The 23,976-nt window shown below is 41.6% G+C and overlaps 1 protein-coding gene across 1 annotated transcript in view; it reads right to left on the bottom strand.

The window, feature by feature from the left end:
- Positions 1-18,845, bottom strand: part of grin2ca (glutamate receptor, ionotropic, N-methyl D-aspartate 2Ca) — a gene marked incomplete at both ends in the record, with an annotated part of 133,050 nt that extends 114,205 nt beyond the window's left edge. Inside the window, one exon of the mRNA XM_080446600.1 lies at positions 18,360-18,845. Coding sequence (XP_080302726.1) covers positions 18,360-18,845 — 486 coding nt within the window. The remainder of the gene's footprint in view (positions 1-18,359) is intronic.
- Between the last annotated feature and the right edge of the window lie 5,131 nt (positions 18,846-23,976).

Raw genomic sequence — 23,976 nt, 5'->3', positions numbered from 1 at the left:
GTCTATTCCACTCAGTGAATTGGTGAGTGAGCAGACATCAGATCCCACATTAAAGGATCTATTCCAGATGGTGCTCTCCAAAAGTGAGGTGGATAATCTTGCACAGGGTTATTTCATGGAGAATGAGGTGCTGCTGCGCAAATGGGTGCCGCATGGCGAGGGGTTCATTGGAGATCCTATTTATCAAATTGTTGTTCCCTCCAAATTTCGTGACTTAGTGTTGCAGGTCGCTCATGATGAGTCGGGACATATGGGAGTGGGGAAAACATATGACCGTGTTCTGAGAATCTTTTTCTGGCCTCGGGTTAAGAAAAGTGTTGCCGGCTACATTAAAACATGTCATACCTGTCAGTTAACGGGAAAGCCAAATCAGTCCATCAAAGTGGCCCCTCTGTATCCTATTCCAGCTATTTCCCAGCCGTTGGAGCATTTGATTGTGGACTGTGTAGGCCCTCTGCCTTGCGCCAAGTCTGGTGCAAAGTATTTGTTGACCGTGATGTGCCAGAGCACCAGATATCCTGCTGCGTATCCATTACGCACGGTTACAGCGAAGTCAGTGGTGCGTGCGCTCACTCAGTTTATTTCAATCTTCGGGATTCCGATTATGATTCAGAGTGATCAGGGTTCTAATTTTACCTCTCATTTGTTTGCCCAAGTGTTGAAACAACTGAAGGTTAAACACAACAAAGCGTCGGCGTACCATGCGCAAAGCCAAGGGGCGCTGGAATGTTTCCATCAGACATTAAAATCATTGATGCGGGCATACTGTGTTCAGATGGAGGCAGACTGGGAGGATGGGTTACCATGGTTATTACTCGCTGCTAGAGAAGTAACGCAGGAGAGTTTGGGTTTTAGTCCAAACAAACTTGTGTTTGGTCATACAGCGAGAGGACCATTAGCGGTTCTACAAGACGATTGGAAAGAGGTTGATCCGCCTAACAATCTAATTGATTACGTAAATGGATTTAGGCACAGACTTTATTCGGCTACGGAGTTGGCAAAGGAAAGACTGCAATCTGCACAAAAGAAAATGAAACGTTTGTATGACCGTAGAGCTGAGCAGCGTGTTTTTAGTCCAGGTGACCAAGTTTTAGCTTAATTGCCTATTGTGGGTTCACCGTTCCAGGCTAAATTTATGGGACCATATAATGTGATTAAACAGCTGACAGAGCAAAATTATCTTGTTGCCACTCCAGGTCGTCGTAAGCAAAATCAGTTGTGCCATGTTAACCTTATAAAACCATATCTTGCCCGGGCGCCACAGGCGCTGAGCGCAGCATTTAATTGCACTCGCCCTGTGTGTGTTAGTAACGCACATGGGGTGAAAATGAAAACGAAAGCGAATAATGATGCATTTTGTGAGGATGGTTTGCCAAATCATGACACCGCGCTGTTGTCCGGCCGACTAAAAAATGTGGAGGTATTGGCGGATCTAAATGGTGTTTTGTCTCATGTATCAGAGTCACAGCGCGCAGAGTTGGTGGAGCTGATACGTGAGTACCCAAGCTTGTTTTGGGATGTTCCATCTATTACGCATGTGATAGAACATGATATTGAGGTAACGGATCCCAAACCTATAAGACAGCGGTTTTATAGGGTAAGTCCAGAGAAGCGCACATTTTTGGATTCTGAAATTGATTACATGCTAAAAAATGACATTGCTGAACATTCTGCATCGAGTTGGGCATCGCCGTGTCTACTCGTTCCAAAATCGGACGGGACGTTTCGCTTTTGTTCAGATTTCAGAAAAGTAAATAACGTTACGAAACCTGACTCGTACCCCGTATGGATGACTGCATTGACCAGGTCGGGGCTGCAAAGTTCATCAGTAAGTTTGATCTTTTAAAAGGGTATTGGCAGGTTCCCTTGTCAAAGCGCGCACACGAAATAGCCGCGTTTATTACTCCGTCTGGACTGTACTCGTATTCTGTTATGCCTTCCGGGTTACGCAATGCACCAGCAACGTTTCAACGTTTAATGAATAAAGTGGTTGGTAACCTGGAAGGTTGTGCAGTGTACTTAGATGACTTGGTAATTTACTCAGACACTTGGTCTTCTCACATGAAGCGCATAGGAGCACTGTTTAGGCGCTTGGCTGAGGCGCGCCTTACTGTGAATCTGGCCAAGTGTGATTTTGCGCGTGCCACTGTGACGTAGGCCTACCTTGGTCGCCAGGTGGGACAGGGTGAAGTGCGTCCAGTGCGTGCAAAAGTAGAAGCAGTTGAAAAGTACCCACCACCGACAACAAAAAAAGAATTGCAAAGATATCTAGGTTTTATAGGATATTATAGAGCCTTCTGTAGAAACTTTTCAACTGTAGTGGCACCACTGACTGACCTTCTTAAGGGTAATGTAAAATACATCTGGTCTCCTGTTTGTCAGCTGGCTTTTGAAAGTGCCAAGAAGATCCTCTATAATGCTCCTGTTCTAGCTGCTCCACACATGGAAAGGCCTTTTAAACTGCAGGTTGATGCCAGTCATGTGGGTGCAGGGGGAGTTTTGCTACAGGAGGATTAATTGGGCATTGAAAAACCTGTGTGTTTTTTTTCAAATAAATTTAACAGGTATCAGTTGAACTATTCAGTGATTGAAAAGGAAGCTTTGGCTTTGATATGGTCTTTGCAGCACTTTGAGGTTTATGTGGGTTCTGGACCTGTGGTGGTGTACACAGACCATAATCCATTAACCTTTTTGCACTCACTGCACAGTCCAAATCAGAGGCTGATTAGGTGGTCCTTATTTCTTCAGTGCTACACATTAGATATACGCCATGTAAAAGGAAAGGATAATGTGGTTGCGGACGCTTTGTCTAGAGCCCCATGTAACTAATTCTGAGTTCATTTTCTGTTTTGCATAATGCCTTAACTTTTCTCTTAAAGGCTCCAAGGTACCAGTTGCTGAGGGGGGTGGGGCAGAAGCAGAATATATATGTGAATTGGGGGGGTTAGTTTCGAAGGGGGTTAATTTTTTGTAAATATTTGCACATTTGTAGGTGATTTATGTATAGCATAAAGTCTGGGGTTCCCTTTGGGACCCTGTTTTGAAGGGGGGGGGGTGTGACGGCCCCTGGGCCTTTGCTATAGGAGTGTGTGTGGGTGTGTTTCAGTACATTTCCATTGCAGTGCTGACTTGGAGGGTGGAGTTGGAGATGATTGGTGGAAGGGGAGACACCTGACCATTGTTTCCTCAGACACTATAAAACACCTGCTCTAATGATATTCTTTCTCTTCAGTCCTCCTGAGGCCGCTGGAGCGGTCACACCGAAGAGCACTGTCTGCTTATGTTACTTTGATTATGCTCAGTTGAAATCAGTTAATTATGTTCAGTTGAATCCAGTTGCTTTATCTTATGATCATTTAAAATCATTTATTAATAAAAAGCACTTATTTTTGGCATACCTCCGTGTCGTTTCCCCTTTTTTGTTGTGGCCTTGGAGCCAAGCCATAACACCTTATATATACGTTCGCCACACATGTGTTTTTTGTTTATTATTTTTTCACGGCTCGTGCTACTCAAACACTAGCGGGATTATTATTTCTTGTCAACATTCAAGTAGAACTATGAGAAGGTATAACCCAGCTAAAATAATGCGTCATTATAAAAATATATAAATGATATATGATTAGCAGTCCACTTCCTTCTCTTGGTACGGATGGATTCAAACTGCCACGTTCCGTTCCCGAGTCCGCAGCAATCGGACCCGAGACTACCTCCCCAGGTAGTTTCGGGTACGGTACGGTGATGCGTTAAGGGGAACGGTACGCTACGTTCACACTACCGCAACATCTGCCATGTGGTCCGGGGTGCGCACCCGGGACCATAGTCTGAATCCACCCTTAGTCACTGAATGTATTCCTATGGGTTGGGGTGGTAAAAGTACTCAAATGTTTCACTTAGGTAATATTATCAATACTGCAACGTACAAATATTCTGCTACACGTAGAAGTCCGGAATTCAAAATGCACTTGAGTAAAAGTACAAAAGTATTGGTATCAAAATGTACTTAAAGTACCAAAAGTAGAAAGTACTCACTATGCAGAATGCCTCATTTCACAAGTTTTCAAATATAAAAAAAATATTGAAAATAGCAGATCTACAAGCTCACAATGCGATGCATTGTGAGCTTGTAGGTCGGCTATTTTCAAATAGCCAAAGTTTAAATAGGGCTGAAGTGGTTAATGTATGTGTAATAATCCAAATCTACAAAGTAACTAGTAACAAAAGTTTTCAAATAATTGTAGTGGAGTAAAAGCACAATATTTGGATCTGAGATGTAGTGGAGTAGAAGTAAAAGTATTGCAAATTGGAAATACTCAAGTAAAGTACAAATCCCTCAAAATTGTAAATAAGTACAGAACTTAAGTAATGTACTTAGTTACTTTACGCCACTGCCTACGGGCTGGGGTGTCAGCAGGGAGTGTTGGGCGGGAGGAGTAGGACGGAGGCTATACGTCCTCACAGGTACAGTAATTCAGTGGGATACAACAGCAGTGACAACACATAAATGTGTGAGGGGAGGAATGAGGGAAAAAGGGGTACAAATCTAAAGGAAAAAGTAATGAAAATAACAGGATAGGCTATTTACAGTTACTGTATACACTGTATACAAAAATGCTAAACAAAAGCATTTTAAGGTCACAAGGTCAATATTACATTACATTACATTACATTACATTACATTACATACACAATATAAAAATGCAAACCCCTGTGCCTGCACCAACATCTCATTCTGTGTCTCTGTGTTCCTGAGAAGATATGACACACTATTAATGTTGACCTTGAACTTGATTGTGACCTAGACCTTTGACCTTTCCGACAGATAAAAAAAAAAAAGCAATCATAGCGTTACGGCACAACTCTGCAGGAGTCTGGTCCTGTGCAAGAGGGTCTGTCTGTCTGTCTGTATGTCTGTCTGTCTTATTTTTTTCCCACATAGGTCTTATAATTGTTTTAAATGCCATGAGTTTTTTTTTAAATTAAAATAAGTATTTTTATTTAGAAGAAAACCCGGACTGGATCCGCGGATACGGATACGGATCTTCAAATAGTAAAATCAACAGGAAGTTAACATTTTTATTAAAAAAACAAACAGTACCGGGTTTGGTGATGTTCTATATTCTCTGAATCAGCTTTGTTTGTGTTTGTTTATGTGCTAAAAGAGAGACTTTGAGAGCTGTTTCAGTGTACAATGTAAGTCAATAAGGAGCATATTTTGAATTATCAATTTCTAATCAATGGAGCAATTATTTTTTATTTCTTGTCCACCTTTGGAGTTACATAATGGCAAGGTAACTACACAACCCAGACCTCTACCAAAGTGGTCTTGCCCTTTAACTTTAATTCATAATGGAAGTCAATGGGGCTGTGATCATGCTGATAGCGTGCCCAAATATGTTGTCATGCGTCATAGACGTGTCATAGAATCTATGACATGACAGTCAGCTACGATAGTGATTCTCAACCTGTGGGCCAGGGCCCTGAGGATACTGCAAATGGGCCCCCAAATAATTGGCAAAACATTAACATTTTAATGATCATAAAACATATATTTTTGAAAAAAACGTTATTTTTTATTTTTTATACAAAATGACAAAATAAAAATTCAATATTGATCAATAGGATTTTAAATTATACTATATTAGTTGCATTGATCCAAGCCGGAACACAATTAAATGATTGACCATTCAAATATACGTGCTCTGAGTCTGAAAATGCACGTGGCAAACCCATCTGACAGGAGCATACGTTCCAGCTCCAATTTGTCTGCTTTTGTTTCATCACTTCCAATGTCACTCGCTTATCCTGAATTCTGCATGAGTTCTTTCTGAAAATGTATTTTCTGTCCCAGAGATTTAAAAAAAAAGTGTCCTTGAAATGGAAAAGGTTGAGAATCACTTGGTTTAGTGCGGTACCTGTCATTCACAGGCAACAGCTGTCATTCACGGCCAGTACCCAAGGCCAGTCTATATCAGTCATCTATGACAGTGTTTCTCAAACTTTGTCATGTCAAGGACCCCCAAAATGATATGTATTTGGCTGCGGACCCCCCCCCCCCCCCCCATCTCAAAAATATCTTGTGCCAGGGATTTTCAAAAATAGCAGATCTACAAGCTCATAGCGTGGCACCGAGTGCCGCACTATGAGCTTGTATATCTGCTATTTTTAAATAGCCAAAGTATAAAATATGGAAAAAGTGGTTCAAATGATTTTCAGTGATTTCCCCCCCCCCCTAAAACATAATCATCAGGTATTATGGTTATACTAGGAGGAAGATTTTTTTCAAAAAAGTGTACAGAAATTGTTAAAATTATGTTTTTATGTGGACACGCCTCCAGTTCATTAAGTATACCTGGTAGTGATGAGCGGGCCGACCCGTAACCCGCGGGTCAACCCGCGGCGCGGGTGGTCGAGTCAGGATTTCAGAGGCAATTATGCGGGCTGCGGGTTAGTGGGTCAGCCGCTTTTTTTTTTTTTAACAACATGCTTTTATTTAGCCCATGACAATGTTGTGCTACTGTAGACATTTAAAGCGACTTTGGGTACTTAAAAGAGCGCTATATAATATATATATATATTCCCACCACGGGTCGCGGGGCGGGTTGAGCCATAGATTTATATATGGGTTCGCGGGGTGGGTTAAGGTGGGTTGGGTTCTGTGGCGGGTTGGGGCGGGGCCGGTCATGAAAAAACCCGACCCGCACATCACTAATACCTGGTTCTCACCTTAGCACCTCCTCCACCACCTTAGCACCACCCACCTGTCCTAGTCCCTCCTCCTCCTCATGCCCACACCTGTTGTGTTATGATAATGAGGGGGAGGGTATGTTTTTACTGTGTCACTAAAGCGCTGTTTCTCTATTGGCACGTTTGACCCTCAAGGTTTCAGCCTCCAGGGAGAAACTCAAAATAGTCAGAGAAGACATAATACACCATAAAAACACCACCAGGGGGCTTAATGAAGTTCTATCAACCTCATAGACACATGAAAAACAGAAAAAGTGCAAAACCATGGTACCACCTCTTTAACTAATTTAGCTGGGGACCCCCTGGTACCCCCCAAGGACCTCTGAGGGTCCCCGGACCCCACTTTGAGAACCAATGATCATGAGATGACGTCAGTACTACTGCATGATGTCAGTCATGACCATTTTTCGGCATATCTATAGTGAAAATGTCAACTTGATGTTGACATTCACTAGATCACTGATCTTCAAATAGTAAAAACTACAGGAAGCTGACACAAAGAAAGAAAGAAAGAAATACTGTGTGTTGTGATGTTCTATATTGTCAAAATCTTGTGTTTGTTTATGTGCTAGACGAGTGACTTTGAGAGCTGTTTCACAGGTACAACGTATGTCAATTTCTAATCAACCGCGCAATGGAGCAATATATGTCACCAATTGGACCAGTTACATTGCAAGTAGGCTGCCCTGGCGTGTCTGATATCTGGTCTAGAGGGGCGGGTTCAAAATCTCTGCAGAAAAATTCTGTGAAATCCCATTGGTTCACCGATCTGTCCGTCAGCCCCCGCCCCTTGCCCCTCCTCCTCCCCCAAACATTATGTTTAGAAAATAAAAGCCTGGAGGTCGAGGCTAATTTCTAATCAACCGCGCAATGGAGCAATATTATGTCACCAATTGGACTAGTTACATTGCAAGTTAACTACACAACCCAAACCTCTGTCAAAGTGTGTGCTTTAAGTAACTTGCTGCCGGTCAATTACGTCTCGATCAACACAAGGTCTTCTTCTGAAGATACATAATACTTTCCCCAACTACTTCTAGTGCCACTTGACCTTGGCTGTTCACCGAGTGTAACAAATTAATACAAAAAGAAGACCTTCCTAAGACAGTGAATTGCCCTCCGTTAGTTGTACAATCGATGGGTGTCTCTGGACTCGGTGCATGCGTTTATAAGTTAAGTGGTCTCCTGATTAGCTATTTAAAGAGAATTTAATGGGCAAAGTCATTGGAGGCTCAAAGTGTTCAGACAGCAGGATACACCAAAATGAACTTGAAAGTGTCTCAACTCTAACACAGCTTGGCTGGCGTCGCCTTGGGCAGTAGTGGAAAGTAACCACGTACATTTACTCAAGTACTGTACTTAAGTAAAATGTTAGGTACATTTACATTACGTGAGCATGTCCATTCTAAGAAGAGACAGGCGGTATAGATACTGTAGTAGCAGTAACAACTTTTTTTTCTTTCAAATTGTACTCAAGTGCTGTACTTGAGTACAATTTTAAGGTATTTTTAACTTTACTGGAGTATTTCCAATTTTCAATACTATTACTTCTAACTACATCTCAAAGGCAAGTATCGTACTTTCACTCCACTACAACTATTTGAAAACTTTAGTTATTAGTTACTTTGGAGAGAAAACATACACTAACCACTTTAGCCCGATTTTATACTTAGGCTATTTGAAAATAGCCGATCTACAAGCTCACAACGCGTCACGATGCAGATCTGCTATTTTCCAAACATTTTAGTACTTTTACTTTTTTTCCCAGTATAATCTCAGTATTGTCCAGTCCTGATGAAAATAATCAGTGATCGGGATCCGACCCAGAAATCCCATCGGAGCGAGCACCCCTAAAATAAATGTCTGCATTCTCAGCGTTGTTAGACACTTTAAACGAATACCCTGAACGTTATTATATTAATGTTCACATCCTCTCTCAAAGCCTAGTCATGGATGAAAATAAGTCCTTCATTTTAACAGCTGCCTGCCTTAGTAATAGTCCCCTCCCCTCCCCCCCTTCCCTCTGTTCTACATTTATTATGTAATTCATTATGAATTATTTGATGTTACAGTCCGAGCGCCGGGGGTAATTACACTATAAACGACCAGTGGGGAAGCGTTTAGCCACTGACTGACACCTCTTGTATCGCCTTTGAGAAGCCAGGGGGATTGCCCGTGTTTTGGGAAATATATATCGTCACTGTCAGGGAGAAAACCTTGCATCTCCATATTTCAGCCCTACTTACAGTAGTCATCGAGTCACACGAAAGAAGCGAAAGTAGCCGCGTTGCAACGTGTTGTGAGCTTGTACATCTTCTATTAACCCATTAAGACCTGGAACGCATCTGTGTAATTTTTTGATTTGAACTAAAAAGCATTATTTTACACTTTGGCTATTCAAAAATAGCAGATATACATACTCATAGCTCGAGCTAGTAGATCTGCTATTTTTGAAAAATCTTGAAAATGTGTGCAAGTCTTTGAATATATATTATTTTAAATTATTTTTTTTAAACTCAAATCTTTGCTTCTGGGGGTCCTTGGAACAAAATATTTTGAGATGGGCGCCGGCGGGCAAATACATGTCATTTTGGGGGTCCTTGACATGCAAAAGTTTGAGCGCCACTGATATAGAAGCATACGTTTTTCAGAATACTTCTTTTCAGGTCTTAATAGGTTAACACTATATATATATATATATGTTTTAAAGTGTAGGTGGGTTTGTATAAATATTGGACCAATGAAAATAGTAACAAGAGCTTGTGACTAAATAAAAACTACATTGGATCCATTGGAAAACAGGTACTTTTTACATTTCCTGAAGAGTAACGCCTTTTGACATACAAGGTTTCCATCCGTTTGATAAGAGAGCAGTCAGAAACGCAAGAATAAGGAAATAAGGGGGATTCCAATTTACAAGCTGCAGCTGTTCTGTTTCGGAGTAGAATGGCTGCTGGTTGGCCGTGGTAAAAATTTGTTAAACTTAGTTATGCACCAGTGTTGCATGGAGGAAACAGCTAATCTACAAGCTCACAATGCGGCATAATGGGACGCATTGTAAGCTTGTAGATTGGTTATGTCCAGTTCAAAAACATTTAAGTATACATTATTAAATATGGCCCTTTTTTTGGCTATAGTACATTTATTTTGATTATTGTTATTTTCAGTAGTATCTTTCGTTGTTGTCGGGCAGAAACTTCTTATCTCCATATTTTAACTTGTTTCTTAAATACATTTCCTACTTAGTCATACTAGAGTGCAGTGGTGGAAAAAGTACTCAGATGTTTTACTTAAGTAAAAGTATCAATACTGCAATTAAAAGTCCGGAATTAAAAATGTACTTGAGTAAATGTATTGGTATCAAAATGTACTTAAAGTACCAAAAGTAAAAGTATTCAAATGTTTGAAAATAGCAGATCTACAAGCTCACAACGTGTCGCGATGCAACGCGTTGTGAGCTTGTAGATCGGCTATTTTCAAATAGCCTAGGTATAAAATAGGGCTAAAGTGGTTTCATAATATCATAATTTACATCTGAAAAGTAACTATAACTAAAGTTGTCAAATAATTGTAGTGGAGTAAAAGTACAATATTTGCCTCTGAGATGTAGTGGAGTAGTAAAAGTACTGTAAACTGGAAATACTCAATTAAAGTACAGTACTTGAGTAAATGTACTTTGAATCCTGAAAAGTAACGCCTAATGCCTCCTGCCATGGATGTCATTATCGGAGGCATAAAAAACACAGACAGAATGTACCAGACTTGACTCAACACTCAAAATCTATTAATGATAACAACAAGAAGTCTCGGATCAAGCCTTCGGCGTGTCTAACGCTGCTAATCAATGGGACAGGGAGATTGCTCATGACTTATTGATTCATGGGATGTCGTCCCCAAAGCTAGTCAACAAGACAACACAGCCCCGATACCGCAGACTCATTCATTTTTCATACTGCATCGCTCTGTTTGATCTGCATGGGCTCAAAGCCGATGGCAGAGATATGAGCAATAATCGGATTCCTGTCCTGGAAATGTTTAACCGTCCTGATTGGGGGCATTAAGAACATCCCCGGCGTTACCTCCGACATCGCTGGTGCTCAATGTGTGGTCCCGGGACCGTCAGGGTGTCCAAATGGACACTTGGCACAGGGTCTGTAACTCTCAGAGTTAAATGAACACAGCAATTTACAGTGTGGATCGGGGTTCCAAAGATTTAACGCCTAATGCCCCCCCAAAAATAGCAGATCTACAAGCTCATAGCGCGGCACTCGCTATTTTTGTTTTATCCTTTTAGGCCAAATGTTTTGCTGTACCTCATGCCATTAACAATATTGACTAATAAAGTATTCAATCAATAAAAAAATACAACATCCCGCAAGGACATATTCACAACGGCCTCCAAATTCCCTTATACAGCAATACACCCGGTCTATCACTGCATATTAGAACAGTGCACGCACGCACGCACGCACGCACACACACACACACACACACACACACACACACACACGCACGCACGCACGCACGCACGCACGCACGCACGCACGCACGCACGCACGCACGCGCGCGCGCACGCACGCACGCGCGCGCGCGCGCGCGCGCGCGCGCGCGCGCACGCACACGCACACGCAAACGTCTTTTACAGCCTTTCCAACACATCAGAAGCCTGCTATGAAGTGAAGCATAAATCATAGATTTATGATAGACGACATCCCATAAAGACAGTTGGGGTAATGTCATTGGTGCCCCTGGGATTTTATCCAAAATGTTCTTATAGCCGGAACATTCAGTAATACAGTAATAAATATGATGATAATGCTCTATAGAAGTGTACGGAACTTACAGCTCTCCGGAAATGGAACAGGGGTGGGGGAAAAAAACTGTATCTGCATGAGCAGGCATTGTTCTGAGACCATGCATGATTCCAAGAAAACTAGAAATATCACATCATGATTTTATTCCACTGGCAAACAGACATCTGTGTCTGACTGTCTGTTCAGACTCATCATAATAGTATTAACAAAGGCTTTGAAGGGATTTTGTGAACAACATTCGTGAGGTCAGTGATCCTGACCTTTGACCACCTACTTTGAAGGAGTTCATACTTGCCACAGACCCCCATTTGATCAAATCTAAACAGTAACATCCTCAGTTATTAAACTCTGACAGACAGGGCCCTAGCAAGTCTTATTTCCATACTGTATTTTCTATACTGTATACTGTAATTACGTCATAACGGCACCATCTTTTACGCAATCGCTATTTTACAAGTTGCGCTGAACGGAAACACTTAATGACCCCCTCGAAAATGAGATCTGCATCTCAAGGGGTTTATCCTTCTAATAAATGTACTATATACTTAAAAGACGTAGTGAAATGACATCACGCAGCACGTTTTTGTTTACAGGAAGTAATTAAGATTGGCCTTTTGGGGACTTTTGATATAAAAATACAGAAATTATGCTCTAAAAGTGTGAAAAAGGCTTGCATATCGCCAGCATATTTAACGCCTGGGGTGCGTTCATAATTATGTTAATTAAGGGCGCTATGTGGTATCTGCTATTTTGCCTGCTGACTTAACAAGACTCACCGCATAGCGCTAAGACGTTAAGTGCAAAAATAAATGTTTGGTTGTATGGCCAAGGCAGTTTAACACAGCCATACTCGCGCAATTCTCAAGCGATTGTTATAATTCAAAGTTCTTATAATATGTGAAGTGTCTGTGTGCATGCAGTGTATAAATCATGTTTTTATTATCCCTCTAACAAACGATATCAAGCGATAAGCAGGTGTCGGGAGACGGACGGGCGCACATTAAGCACGCATGTCTGAAAGACTCATGTTGTTCCAGCTTCCACTCACAATTTAGGTGGCATTTCAAAGACTTATTCCTTCATTAATTCAATAAAATAAAATAAAATAAAGGTTTTTACAACAGTTTTTCCCGTAGGTTAGAAGTGAAACAAACAAATGGAATGAGTTATCTTCCTCTGTCTCTCCAAGCGCAGCCATGTTTACTTTCACGACAAGCATACAACGCATCACGCAGCGACCGGCAGCAGTTGCAGCACTGAACTAATTTGTGAAACATACCGATGTGTGTCTTGTTGCTCTGAGATAGATAGGAAGGGGGAGATGCTTTAATAATAGGCAACTGAGAATGTGAATATGTGTTGGTTTGTCAAGAGATACATCACAGATGTGTTTTGGACATGAGTCACATAATTAGACAGTGATTGTGACGGCCATGCATGCACTGGGACATCTCTCCTTTCAATGTGATGTTTATTTCTCTTCTGATCTAACCTTAACTCATGGAAAATAAGTATAACACTGTCTTGCACTGATCTTAAAGGGAATGGCAGCCGATACTCTTGCTTTGATTAAAGTAACGCCCAAACCACACCCATGACCCATAATAGCAAAATGGCATTGACCACGCGTCCACGTTAAAACTATAAGACCTGGCGGTAATTAAGACAACATAATAGGGCCCGAGGGTGAACAAATGGAACCACATATGGATTCACAGACCCGTGAGGGTGTTCCCAATGTTCAATGTCAAAAACACAATTAGATTCTCACATCGTAATTATTTGTATTACAATTAACCGTGAAGTAAAACAGGGGTCTTCAACATTTTTTCAGACCAAGGACCCCTTAGCTGAGAGAGAGATGAAGCAGGGACCCCCCGACTACATATCGGATTCAAGTTAATGTGTATTTTCAGACATTTAACGACTTAAACCCTCAATGCTTTGTGAACTTGACCTTGACCTTGGCTCGGTACTTGGTCTGCTCTTTTTTTCCCAGTACACCAAACCTCTTCGCCGAAAATAGCCGATCTACAAGCTCACAACGCATCTGCGACACTTTGTGAGCTTGTAGATCGGCTATTTTTGGCTAATGTTCAACCTGAATACGGATGCGAGGGTCCCTATCACACAACCCTCTGCAGTATAATCTGTGGACCCCCTAGGGGTCCCAGAGCCCCTGTTGAAGACCCCTGAAGTAAAACTTCAGGATCGCGAGCTTATAGATCTGCCACACCGGCGTGCATCCGAGTATAAATCAAGCCTCATGTAATCGATTGGACCTCGAGACTCAGGATAACTAAACTTCAAAACTAGATTAAAATCCAATATTGCATTTTATGGGGGTCTGGGTGTGTGGATGCTTATTTAAGGGGTCTTTCCATGAATGTGTAATAGGGGGAACGGGAGAGATTGTGTGTGCCTGGGCTAAATGTTGTGTCACATTTATTATGAAAAACAATCTCACAAACACAAGAGGGAGAGAAAAGAGAAAAGAGGAAAAAAACTATTTGAAAAGCGGATTAACAGATGGAAATCGAGGGCGTTTGCGTGGATGTCATTATTCGTCCCACTGTTTGACTCTCTGTGAGCCGCATACTCAAACAGTTGTGGGCTAAAACATGAGCTGATATGCAGTGTTGGACAGTAACTAAGTACATTTACTCAAGTGCTGTACTCAAGTACAATTTGTAGGTAATTTAACATGACCTGACCATTTTGTAATAATTTTTACCTATACTCCACTACAACTCAGAGGAAAATAGGGCACTTTTTAGTTACTTTGCAGATTATTATTATTATTATTATTATTACAATTATTATTAATTAATGTACTTATATAGCATATCTACATGTTTGTTGTGAGCTTGTAGATCGGCTATTTTTGATTAGCCAAAGGGCTTAAAGGTAGAGGAAGTGATATTTTGTGTTTAAAATGAAAAAAGGAATTGTTAAAAAGTTAAAGCTCTATAATAATTGTCTGATAGTAATCATTGCTATAGTATGTGTTCAGTAACAGGGGTCTCCCTGTCTCTCTTACTCTCTTAGCTGAAGCAGGGAACCCGCGCCTACATATTGGATTCATGTTAATGTGTATTTTTACGACTTAAACTTGACCTTGACCTTGGCTCGTTAACAGAGAACACATTTTCAGGTTTCAGTAAAACAATTGTCTGCTCATTTCTTTGTGTCACCACTTCCGATTTCAACTGTATCCTGTATGAATCCTCTCCCAGTTGAATAAAATTGGAATCCCAACTTGAAAATGCATTTTCTGTTTACTAAAGAGCTGGTGGCCTTGTGGTTATATTAGAGTGTCCTCCCTGAGATTGGGAGGTTCGATCCCTGGCCGGGTCATACCAAAAATGATAACAATGGAACCCAAAGCCTCCCTGCTTGGCACTCAGCATCAAAGTTGGATTGGGGGCAAGTCCCTGCGACATACTAGCGTCATGTCCAGGGGATTTACTTGTACATCAATAGGCTCCTGCCCTATGCTGGGCTACTGTCTCGGCAAGGCTTACTTACTACTTAAAGAGCTTAGAAGAGAAGAGAGGAGAGATAAGAGTAAGAGAGAGAGAAGAGAGGAGACCTGTGTTACTGAACAGACATGCAATGATTGCTATCAGAATATAGAGCTATTTAACAACAACAAAAATCACTTACCCTACCTTTTGATTGATTGATTGACATTTTTATTAGGTAAAAGAATGTAAAACAACACAGTTACATTTATAATGCTTTTGACTAAAAGGTCCGGCCAAAAAAGTCCTTGCGGACTTGTTTCCGTTGGGGTCCTTGAGTTAATTTCATAGACATATATAGTAGCAACCAAACAGTTCAAAAATCAACATGAAAATACAGATAATACATAAAAAAAATACCACTATGTACAAAAAAAGCATGTAAAAAATATATGTACAAAAAAAAGGGGGGGGGGGGGGGAAGCATGGAAAAATAAAAATTATATACAAAAAAAGCATGAGGAAATACAAAATATGTACAAAAAGAGGAGGGGGGGGGGTCGTCTGTCTACAGGGAAACTGGTACTAGCTCCTCTTTCGGCCTCCAGAAAGATGGGTTTTTAGGGCTGTTTTGAATGAGCCCAGCGAACTGCATTTTTTGAGGGATGGGGTTAGACTATTCCATTCCTTAGTGGCTGTGCTATAGAAGGAGAATTTGCCCATGTTTGTTTTATGGGTGGGTGGTACCAGATTGTTGTTTACGCTCCCTCTAGTTTCGTGGCTGTGGGTGTCACTAACTTTTTCGAGGTATTTATACAGATATGCGGGTATAGGGGGCATATCGGGCAAATCTGCATTTACAATTTTGAAGACCAGACCCATTTTTAGTTGTTTAACCCTGTCTTCCACCCTGAGCCAGCCTAGGCTGGCAAAGTGAGTGGGAGAGAGGTGGGTCATGGGCCCCAGTCCGAGAAGTAGTCGGATCAGTTTGTTTTGGGAGGTTTGAAGCTTAGTCTGCAGTGACACTGAGGTGTTGGAGTACCAACACCTTTAAGTGGTTAATGATCAATAAAATAACATGATATACAGGTATATGATTCTGAAATGGACATTCTGAGCTATTTTAAGTGTATTTTGATGCTATTCAACTCAACGTACGAGTAGCGCGGCTTGGGTTCGGCAAATCGTGCGCTAAGTACTTGGAGCTGACGGTAGGTGTGGCGCTCCACCTCAGTATTCCATCTACCAGGGGTCTAGAGCATTGAAACAGGGATAGATTCCCGCATTCTCGGCTGACACTGACAATAGGGACGGCCATTGTGTGGTTTCACAAAAAGAAATCCCATATTTTTTTTCCCATAGAGATAACCGAAAATATTTAAATAAATTATGTTAAGCCTGGAACCAAGCCATCCAGGCTCCTGGATGGCTTGGTTCCATGACCATAAAATATTTGATTTTGTGTGTATTTCAGTTAATTTTTCAGGAAATGACAAAAACTAAACAAAAAGTGGAGTTACAAGGTTTTGTTCATCATTGATAAGAACAGCTAAATGGACCTCAAAGCTCACAATGAGGCTGGAGGTCAAAAGGGGGTGGAGCCTGGAGTCAGCAAAACCAGCTAACTCCACCGCACTTTGGTGGACTTAGCAGAAAGTTTGAGGATCCAATGGAGTTAGTTGGTTTTGTCAGAAGCACTTTTTAATACCTTTCAATGTTTGTTTAATCAACACACAGACGTAAAGGGTGTTCAATGGCACTGATTTATGGAAAGAAAATGCAAAAGCGGAAAATTTGTAAATCGTTTTTTTACACAGTGGTATTGCTACTTTCGGAGCTGAAATGACGTGTAGAATAGAGTAAAGTGGAGGTCAGCTGCCTGGCTGCTTCATATCGTCGGCCATTCCCTGCAACTGAATAAACGTTTTCTTTATTGTGTGCGTGCCTCAGTGCGCTGCCCTGTTGCCTCAACGAGCGGCAATTTGCATGGAGGCAATAAAGCTGCAAGGCTCATAACGCAGCGACTGGGCTTATGCCTCCGGCGCTGTGTTGTCGTTCTGCACACACCCACATAATGCCACCAGCGCTGGGCTTCTCTTATTGGAAAATGACCGGTGACGGCATCACGGAACGATACAGCCATTTTGGAACAAAGCCTATCTGGAGCGTAGTGCACGTGCAGTGGTGGACAAATACAACAATCTAGAAATACTCAGTTACAAGTAAAAGTCTGGTATTTAGAATTTACTTGAGTAAAAGTACAAAAGTATTGGTACCAATTTATACTTAGAGTACCAAAAGTAAAAGTACTCATAATGCAGAATGTCCCATTCACAAGTTCAATACAGTACAGTATGTATACAAATCTTTTGAAAATAGCAGATCGACAAGCTCACAATGCGACGTATTGTGAGCTTGTAGATCGGCTATTTTCAAACAGCCGAAGTATATATAGGGCTAAAGTGGTTAATGCATGTTTTGTAATAATAATCAAAATCTACAAAGTAACAAGTAGCTAAAGTTTTCAAATAATTGTAGTGGTGTAAAAGTACATGTATCTATATCTAGCTTGTAGATTTTTTATTTTCTACAAATGTTCCCACAGCAAATGGATGCCATAGGTTCAAGTGGTTAATGTGTTATACAAAAAAAAAAGTGTCCTATCTTACAGAGATTTGCCGGACCCTTGTAGTAACTCCGAGGACCTCCTAGGGGTCCCAGACCCCCTGTTTAAAACCCATGGTATACAGGCAATGTGGGCATAGCAGTTAACCAAAGCAATGTCTCGAGTTGATGTTTCGAAAGCAGTCCTTATTGCAGCTTTAAATGCCAAGCTGTGATGCTGGAAACCTAGCATTTAGTCTGAAGTTTGAGCTTTTTGCTCACATGAATTACTTTGTCATCAGTTTACATCATTAGTTGAAACTTTTGCCATGTTTGACATCCAATACTATAACATTGCATACTGTATGTACAGGTATGTATACAATATGGACAGGGGTCTTTCTGCATTTTTTGTTGTACCATTACTGTAACAACAGAGTTTCTAAATATACGTATGTGTCTAGCCTTATCATATGTTAACTCACAAACTGTATCTTTCAAACGATTCATCCTGTTTGATGCAGCCTCATGAAGCTGCGAAAAAGACAGCTGAACTGTAGAAGGGATTTCATCAAATTGAGTGGATTAAAAATGATATTCCTCGATTCATTCTAAGAACTCCTACACATACTTAATCCGTTTCTATTTAAAAAGTACAGTACATATGTTTACAACCATGGTGAGACACTGGCACACAACGACCCTTGATCCCTCCTCCTCCTCCACTGACCTTGTACGGCAGCACCACGGCCGAGCCTCCGCTGATGCCCACGATGGGCACCGCCGTCTGCGTGCTGATGAAGTCCAGGATCTGGGCCACGGCCTCCGAGCCCACGTTGTCCTCGAACACCACGCCGTGCACGCGGTTGGCGGTGAGCGTGTCGCAGATGCGCGTGAGCAGCGCGCGCGGGTTGGTGTTGTTCACCAGCACGGTGATGGGGTTGACCTCCAGCGGCAGGTCCATGAAGTTCTCCCGGCTCAGGCGGCCCTTGATCTCGGCCGAGTAGGTGGAGCCGCTGAACACCACCGCCACGTTGACCGCCGGGTCCGTGGGGACCCCGAACGGCCGCGCCCGGCAGCCGGGGATGACGCCGCCGCAGAGCAGGAGCGACAGCAGCAGCAGCAGGAGCAGCGGCGGCGCCGACGACGGCGAGGGCGGCCGCGGCGCCGGCGGCCACCACTTGGAGTCGCTCAAGCGGCCTAGACGCACGCCCATCTCAGTCGCCTACTGCCTGGTGGAGAGGGGGAGAGGGGGAGGGGGGGGTAAGAAGTGGAGGATTGACATGTTAGATAAGTGGTTCTCAACCTGTGGGTCGCGACCCCCTACATCAGTGGTTTTCAACATTTGTTTTGGGTCAAGGACCCCCAAATTGACACATATTAGCCCAGGGACCCCCTTTTGAAAAGATATGCCAGGGACTCAACCATTTTGATTTCTTGGGGGTCCCAAGTACACAGTAGTATCATCATCAGTGTTCATTTAACTCTGAGAGTGTACAAATGGAACCAAATGGGCCTACTCTCAGAGTTACAGACACACAAGGTTCAATTTGGTTCCTAACTATTCATTTGTCTGGGGACCCCCTGGAACCCCCTCAAGGACCACTGGTGGTCCCCGGACCACTGGTTGAGAACCACTGCCCTACATGATTCTGGGGCGGTCCCCAGATAACAGTAAAGTGACAATTTAATGACTTTTAAGAGCTTTTTAATACCTAAAGAAAATAAATGAAATGACATGAAAAAAAAAGACCATTACTGCATCAACAAACTAAAAACTGGTCAAACATTGGCCAAATTGTTAAATAATATAAGACAGAGGCAACAATTTTGAAAATAGCTGATCTACAAGCTCACAACACGTTGTGAGTTTGTAGTTAAGCTATTTTCACAATATTTATCTGTGGAACCGAGTCAAACTAAATGTAATGCTTCTACAATTCCAAGTGCTTGTCAGGGTGGAGGGTCCCCAGTTCAAATGAATATTTTGGGCCTGAAAAAGATCCCCTAAATTGCTGTGTATTCGGCCATGGACCTTCATCTGAAAAGATGCTGGGGCCCCCAGAAGAGAACATTTGTGTCTTTCTTTCTTTCTTTTTTCTGTCAAATTGTTTCACAATTATTCAAGACAACACAAGAAGTTTCTGTTGCAAAATGTTGCCTTTTGTTTACAGCTGAGCTGGTGTACTAGCAGTATGAATACATACAACTATCAACTTCAATGAGGAATCAACTTTTAAATTAGCCTACTAATTTATGTCTTGCAAGTTGTATGATATGCGCCACTGCATAATAAGTCACTGATGAAACACATAGCACTGTATGTACATAATGGTTAACATTTCTTAAATGGCCTTAAATCCATAATACTGCCTTATATTACATTACATTAAATTACATTACATTATATTATGGTAAGGATGGGGGTGTTTTTTTAGGCTGCCGTGTGCCGGTTCCGCATGTTGTTGCCAGTGTGTGTTAGCCACACACAATATCATTCTATGAAACACACACACACACTCACACGCACGCACGCACGCACGCACGCACGCACGCACGCACGCACGCACGCACGCACGCACGCACACACACACACACACACACACACACACACACACACACACACACACACACACACACACACGCCCTCCGCCCTTCCCACCAACCGGCTAGCCAAACGAAACCAAACTGCCTTTTGTTTTTGTGTCAGCTTATTTTGATTAACAGCATTTTAGCTCCATCTCCGCTCGGGCCGCCACTGTATACAGCTATAAGATAGCCTAAGAGCCCATTAGCCCCGGGGCAGGATGCAGTATTTTTAGTGTGTGGGCATGTACCGCGAGGCAAACTGGGCAGGTTGCGGCCATCCCGCCGCCGTTTGCATTGTGCCGTCCAAGCTTAGCAGATGGCGGCCACTGTTTAATGCAACAAATGCATGAACAAGAGGATTTACAATATTCCCCGTCCCGTGACCACTCTCTCCTCCCCCACCCTCCCCCCCAATCGCCACTGAAATTGACGGTGCTCCAAAGCATGCAGAACCTAATCTGCAAACAGTCCTCACGCACGTGTATTTCCTAGGGTTTTATTCTGCTAGAATCTCGGCCAAACAACACAGAGATGTTACAGCAACGTTGCTGTCTTTTGGGAACATCCAAACCAAAGGCAAACAATATTGTGAACCGTGGGTTCTTTAGTTAATCCAGGCAATTATATGCAATTATGGCGATTAACCAAATTGGCCTGTGAATCCGTGTCTGTTGTGCCACATCACAGATTGACAGGAAATGAATCAGTGGCTTTGCCAAAATATCTCATTTTATTTGAAAACAAAAACATCTAAATTGAATTGTTTTTCATCCCTTGGCATGTGCTTCTGTATGGGAGCTCAGACTCATGGGCAAAGCTTTATTTTCTTTTTTTAGGAAATAATAATAATAATAATAATAATAATAATAATAATAATAATAATAATAATAATAATAAGGGTAATAATAATACATTATGAATTATTATTATTATTATTATTCATTTTAAAAATATGAAAATGTATCTTTCTTTGTTCAAAGAAATTGCAAACATACAAGCTCATGAAGCTCATGCAATGTGACGCGTTCGGCTATTTTCAAGCATGTTTTGCCTATAATGACATGCCCGACATAGGGACATCTGGGTTAAAGTGGTGGCCAGACCAGACGCAGGTGCTGCCCTGAGCTGACAGTCAGGGTCAGGCTCATCGGTGTCAAATCTGTCACACTGGTGCCTGTCTGTGTCACGCTTCCAGTTGGTCCTATTGCCATGGAATCTGAGTGTGGTGAATATTATACTATAATCCCTGGGTAATCCCTGCCGTGGCGCCATCGTGGCCCGTGGCTTGATTTGATCAGCCTACATCAAAAGACTTGCAAAAGACTTGCTGTGCTGTAGCCAGCGGTGTAAAAAGTACTCTTTTACTTAGGTAAAAGTATCAATATTGCATTGTAGAAATACTCTGTTACAGGTAAAAGTCCGGAATTAAAATGTTACTTGAGTAAAAGTACAAAAGTATTGGTATCAAAATGTACTTAAAGTACCAAAATTAAAAGTGCTAAAATGTTTGAAAATAGCGAATTTACTAATTTACAAGCTCACTTGTAGATCGGCTATTTTCAAATTGCCTACGTATAAAATAGGGCTAAAGTGGTTAATGTATGTTTTAATTATAATATAATAATTTATATCTGCAAAGTAACTACAAAATCAAGTTTTCAAATAATTGTAGTGGAGTAAAATGTACAATATTTGACTCTGAGATGTAGTGGAGTAGAAGTAGAAGTATTGAAAATAGGAAATACTCCAGTAAAGTAAAAGTACCTCAAAATTGTACTTAAGTATGCAGTACTTGAGCAAATATACTTAGTTACTTGGCCACTGGCTGTAGCTAGCAAAGTACTGGTTCTCAAACATTTTCATGTCAAGGACCCCGAAATTGATATAGTCGTGGAGACCCTCATCTGAAAAGACGTTGTGCCAGGGACCCCAATAAGAGAAGATTTGTCACGATTTGTCAAGATTAAAAAATAACTGGTCTACAAGCCAGAACAGGGTTTCAACTGTTCCTAATGTTTCTGAGGACCCCCCTCGAGGCCCCTCAAGGACCTCTGGCGGTCCTGTGAACCTACTTTGAGAACCAGTGCTGTAACGGTGTGGTCGTGTCGTCTCTGTGTTTGCTCTACACTTCCCGAGAGAAGCGACAGAGATGGGGAACATATGTTACTGGAACGCTTGGAGCACTTCCATGCTGTTGGGTTGTGTACATATATTGTACAACACAGTTGTAGCTATAGCTCCAACTGCACATTGTGATTGGCCAACAGCAGTGATGCCAGATATTGTGAGAAGCAAGCAACTACGTCTATGAAAACAAGGCCAAAAGAAGCGACTAGGACTAGTTTTACCACTTGAATCCTTGCGCACCACCTTACCCCTTATCACGAAACATTGTTTTGACATTTTTTACTATTTTGAAAAACATTTTTAAATAGTTAAAATAGCTGATCTACAAGCTCACAAGGTGTCGATATAGATCGGCTAGTTGAACTATTTGAAATGTTTTTTTCAAAATAGTAAAATATGGCTAATAAGCTAGGCATAAGGGGTAAGGCGGCACGCAAGATAGGGCCCTACATATCAAAACATTCTTGAAAATAATTGGAATATTTTTTACAGGAAACTTTACAGGAAAAAAAGCCCAAAGTTGTTTAAGCAAACTTGGCGACACTGGCCAAGAGACGCACAGAGCTGTTCCAATGACCAGGCAGTAGTGGACAAAGTATAGATACTCCTGGTTAAATGTTACTCCACTACAAGTGAAAGTTGCTCTGTCAAATTTGTACTTGAGTTAAAGTACAGGAGTACTAGTTTAAAAAACTAAATACTTACAGTAAGTGTTAAAAAGCACAAATTAAAAAGTACATTTCCTTTTTCTATATCAATGCATTGATGTTTAAAAAAATGTTTTATTCTTTAAACAAATATATATATTGTTCATACCAACAGCAGTTTATACAAGGTATGCAGTACTTTGGAAAGAAAAGGGGGAATAAACTTTTTTTTTTTTAAGCCCGCCCCCCCCAAACCAAAATTATTCATATATTGAAACAATTTAGAAACTATAGGATGCCAGGTAAACAATGAAACTAACATATGTCTGAATAACATGCTATATAAAAACAATTTTAATTCTGCATGCTCGTTGAGGCTAGGTCAAGTGCTATGGACTAAGGTGGAGTACAGAAACTAAACTAAAAACATGTGCTTAAGTAGGCCTACTAGTACTCAAGTAAATGTAATGAGTTATTTTCCACCACTGCAGAGGCGATAAAACCCCATCACTGTCACCTTTCCTCAGAGACCACTGGAGAACAACTTGCAAGAGAACAGGTATATATAAAAGATGTTTTCTCTCTTTGCTGACCTACTGCCTCTTACCGCCAAATCCCAAGACACATCTATTTGTCACACCTTACAGACTTTACAGACCTTTCAGACCTTACAGACCTTACAGAACTTACAGACCTTACGACCTTTTGACCTTATGGGCCACATGGTGGGATCCCAAGGCTGTTTGCTATCAGATCTTAAATTAACTGACTTGCCAACCAGGAGATGTTAGCTTTGTTTTACTTTATCCTACAAACAATTGCACAATTGTGTAATAAACGCACGCATGCATGCACGCACGCACACACGCACGCACGCACGCACGCACGCACGCACGCACGCACGCACGCACGCACGCACGCAAGTGCGCGCACACACACACACACACACACACACACACACACACACACACACATACACACACA

This window comes from Gymnoscopelus braueri, assembly GCF_963280865.1.
Source record: "Gymnoscopelus braueri genome assembly, chromosome: 13".
Classification (NCBI taxonomy): domain Eukaryota; kingdom Metazoa; phylum Chordata; class Actinopteri; order Myctophiformes; family Myctophidae; genus Gymnoscopelus; species Gymnoscopelus braueri.
The sequence above is the reverse complement of the archived record's forward strand: the minus strand, read 5'-3'. Positions and strand labels throughout refer to the sequence as shown.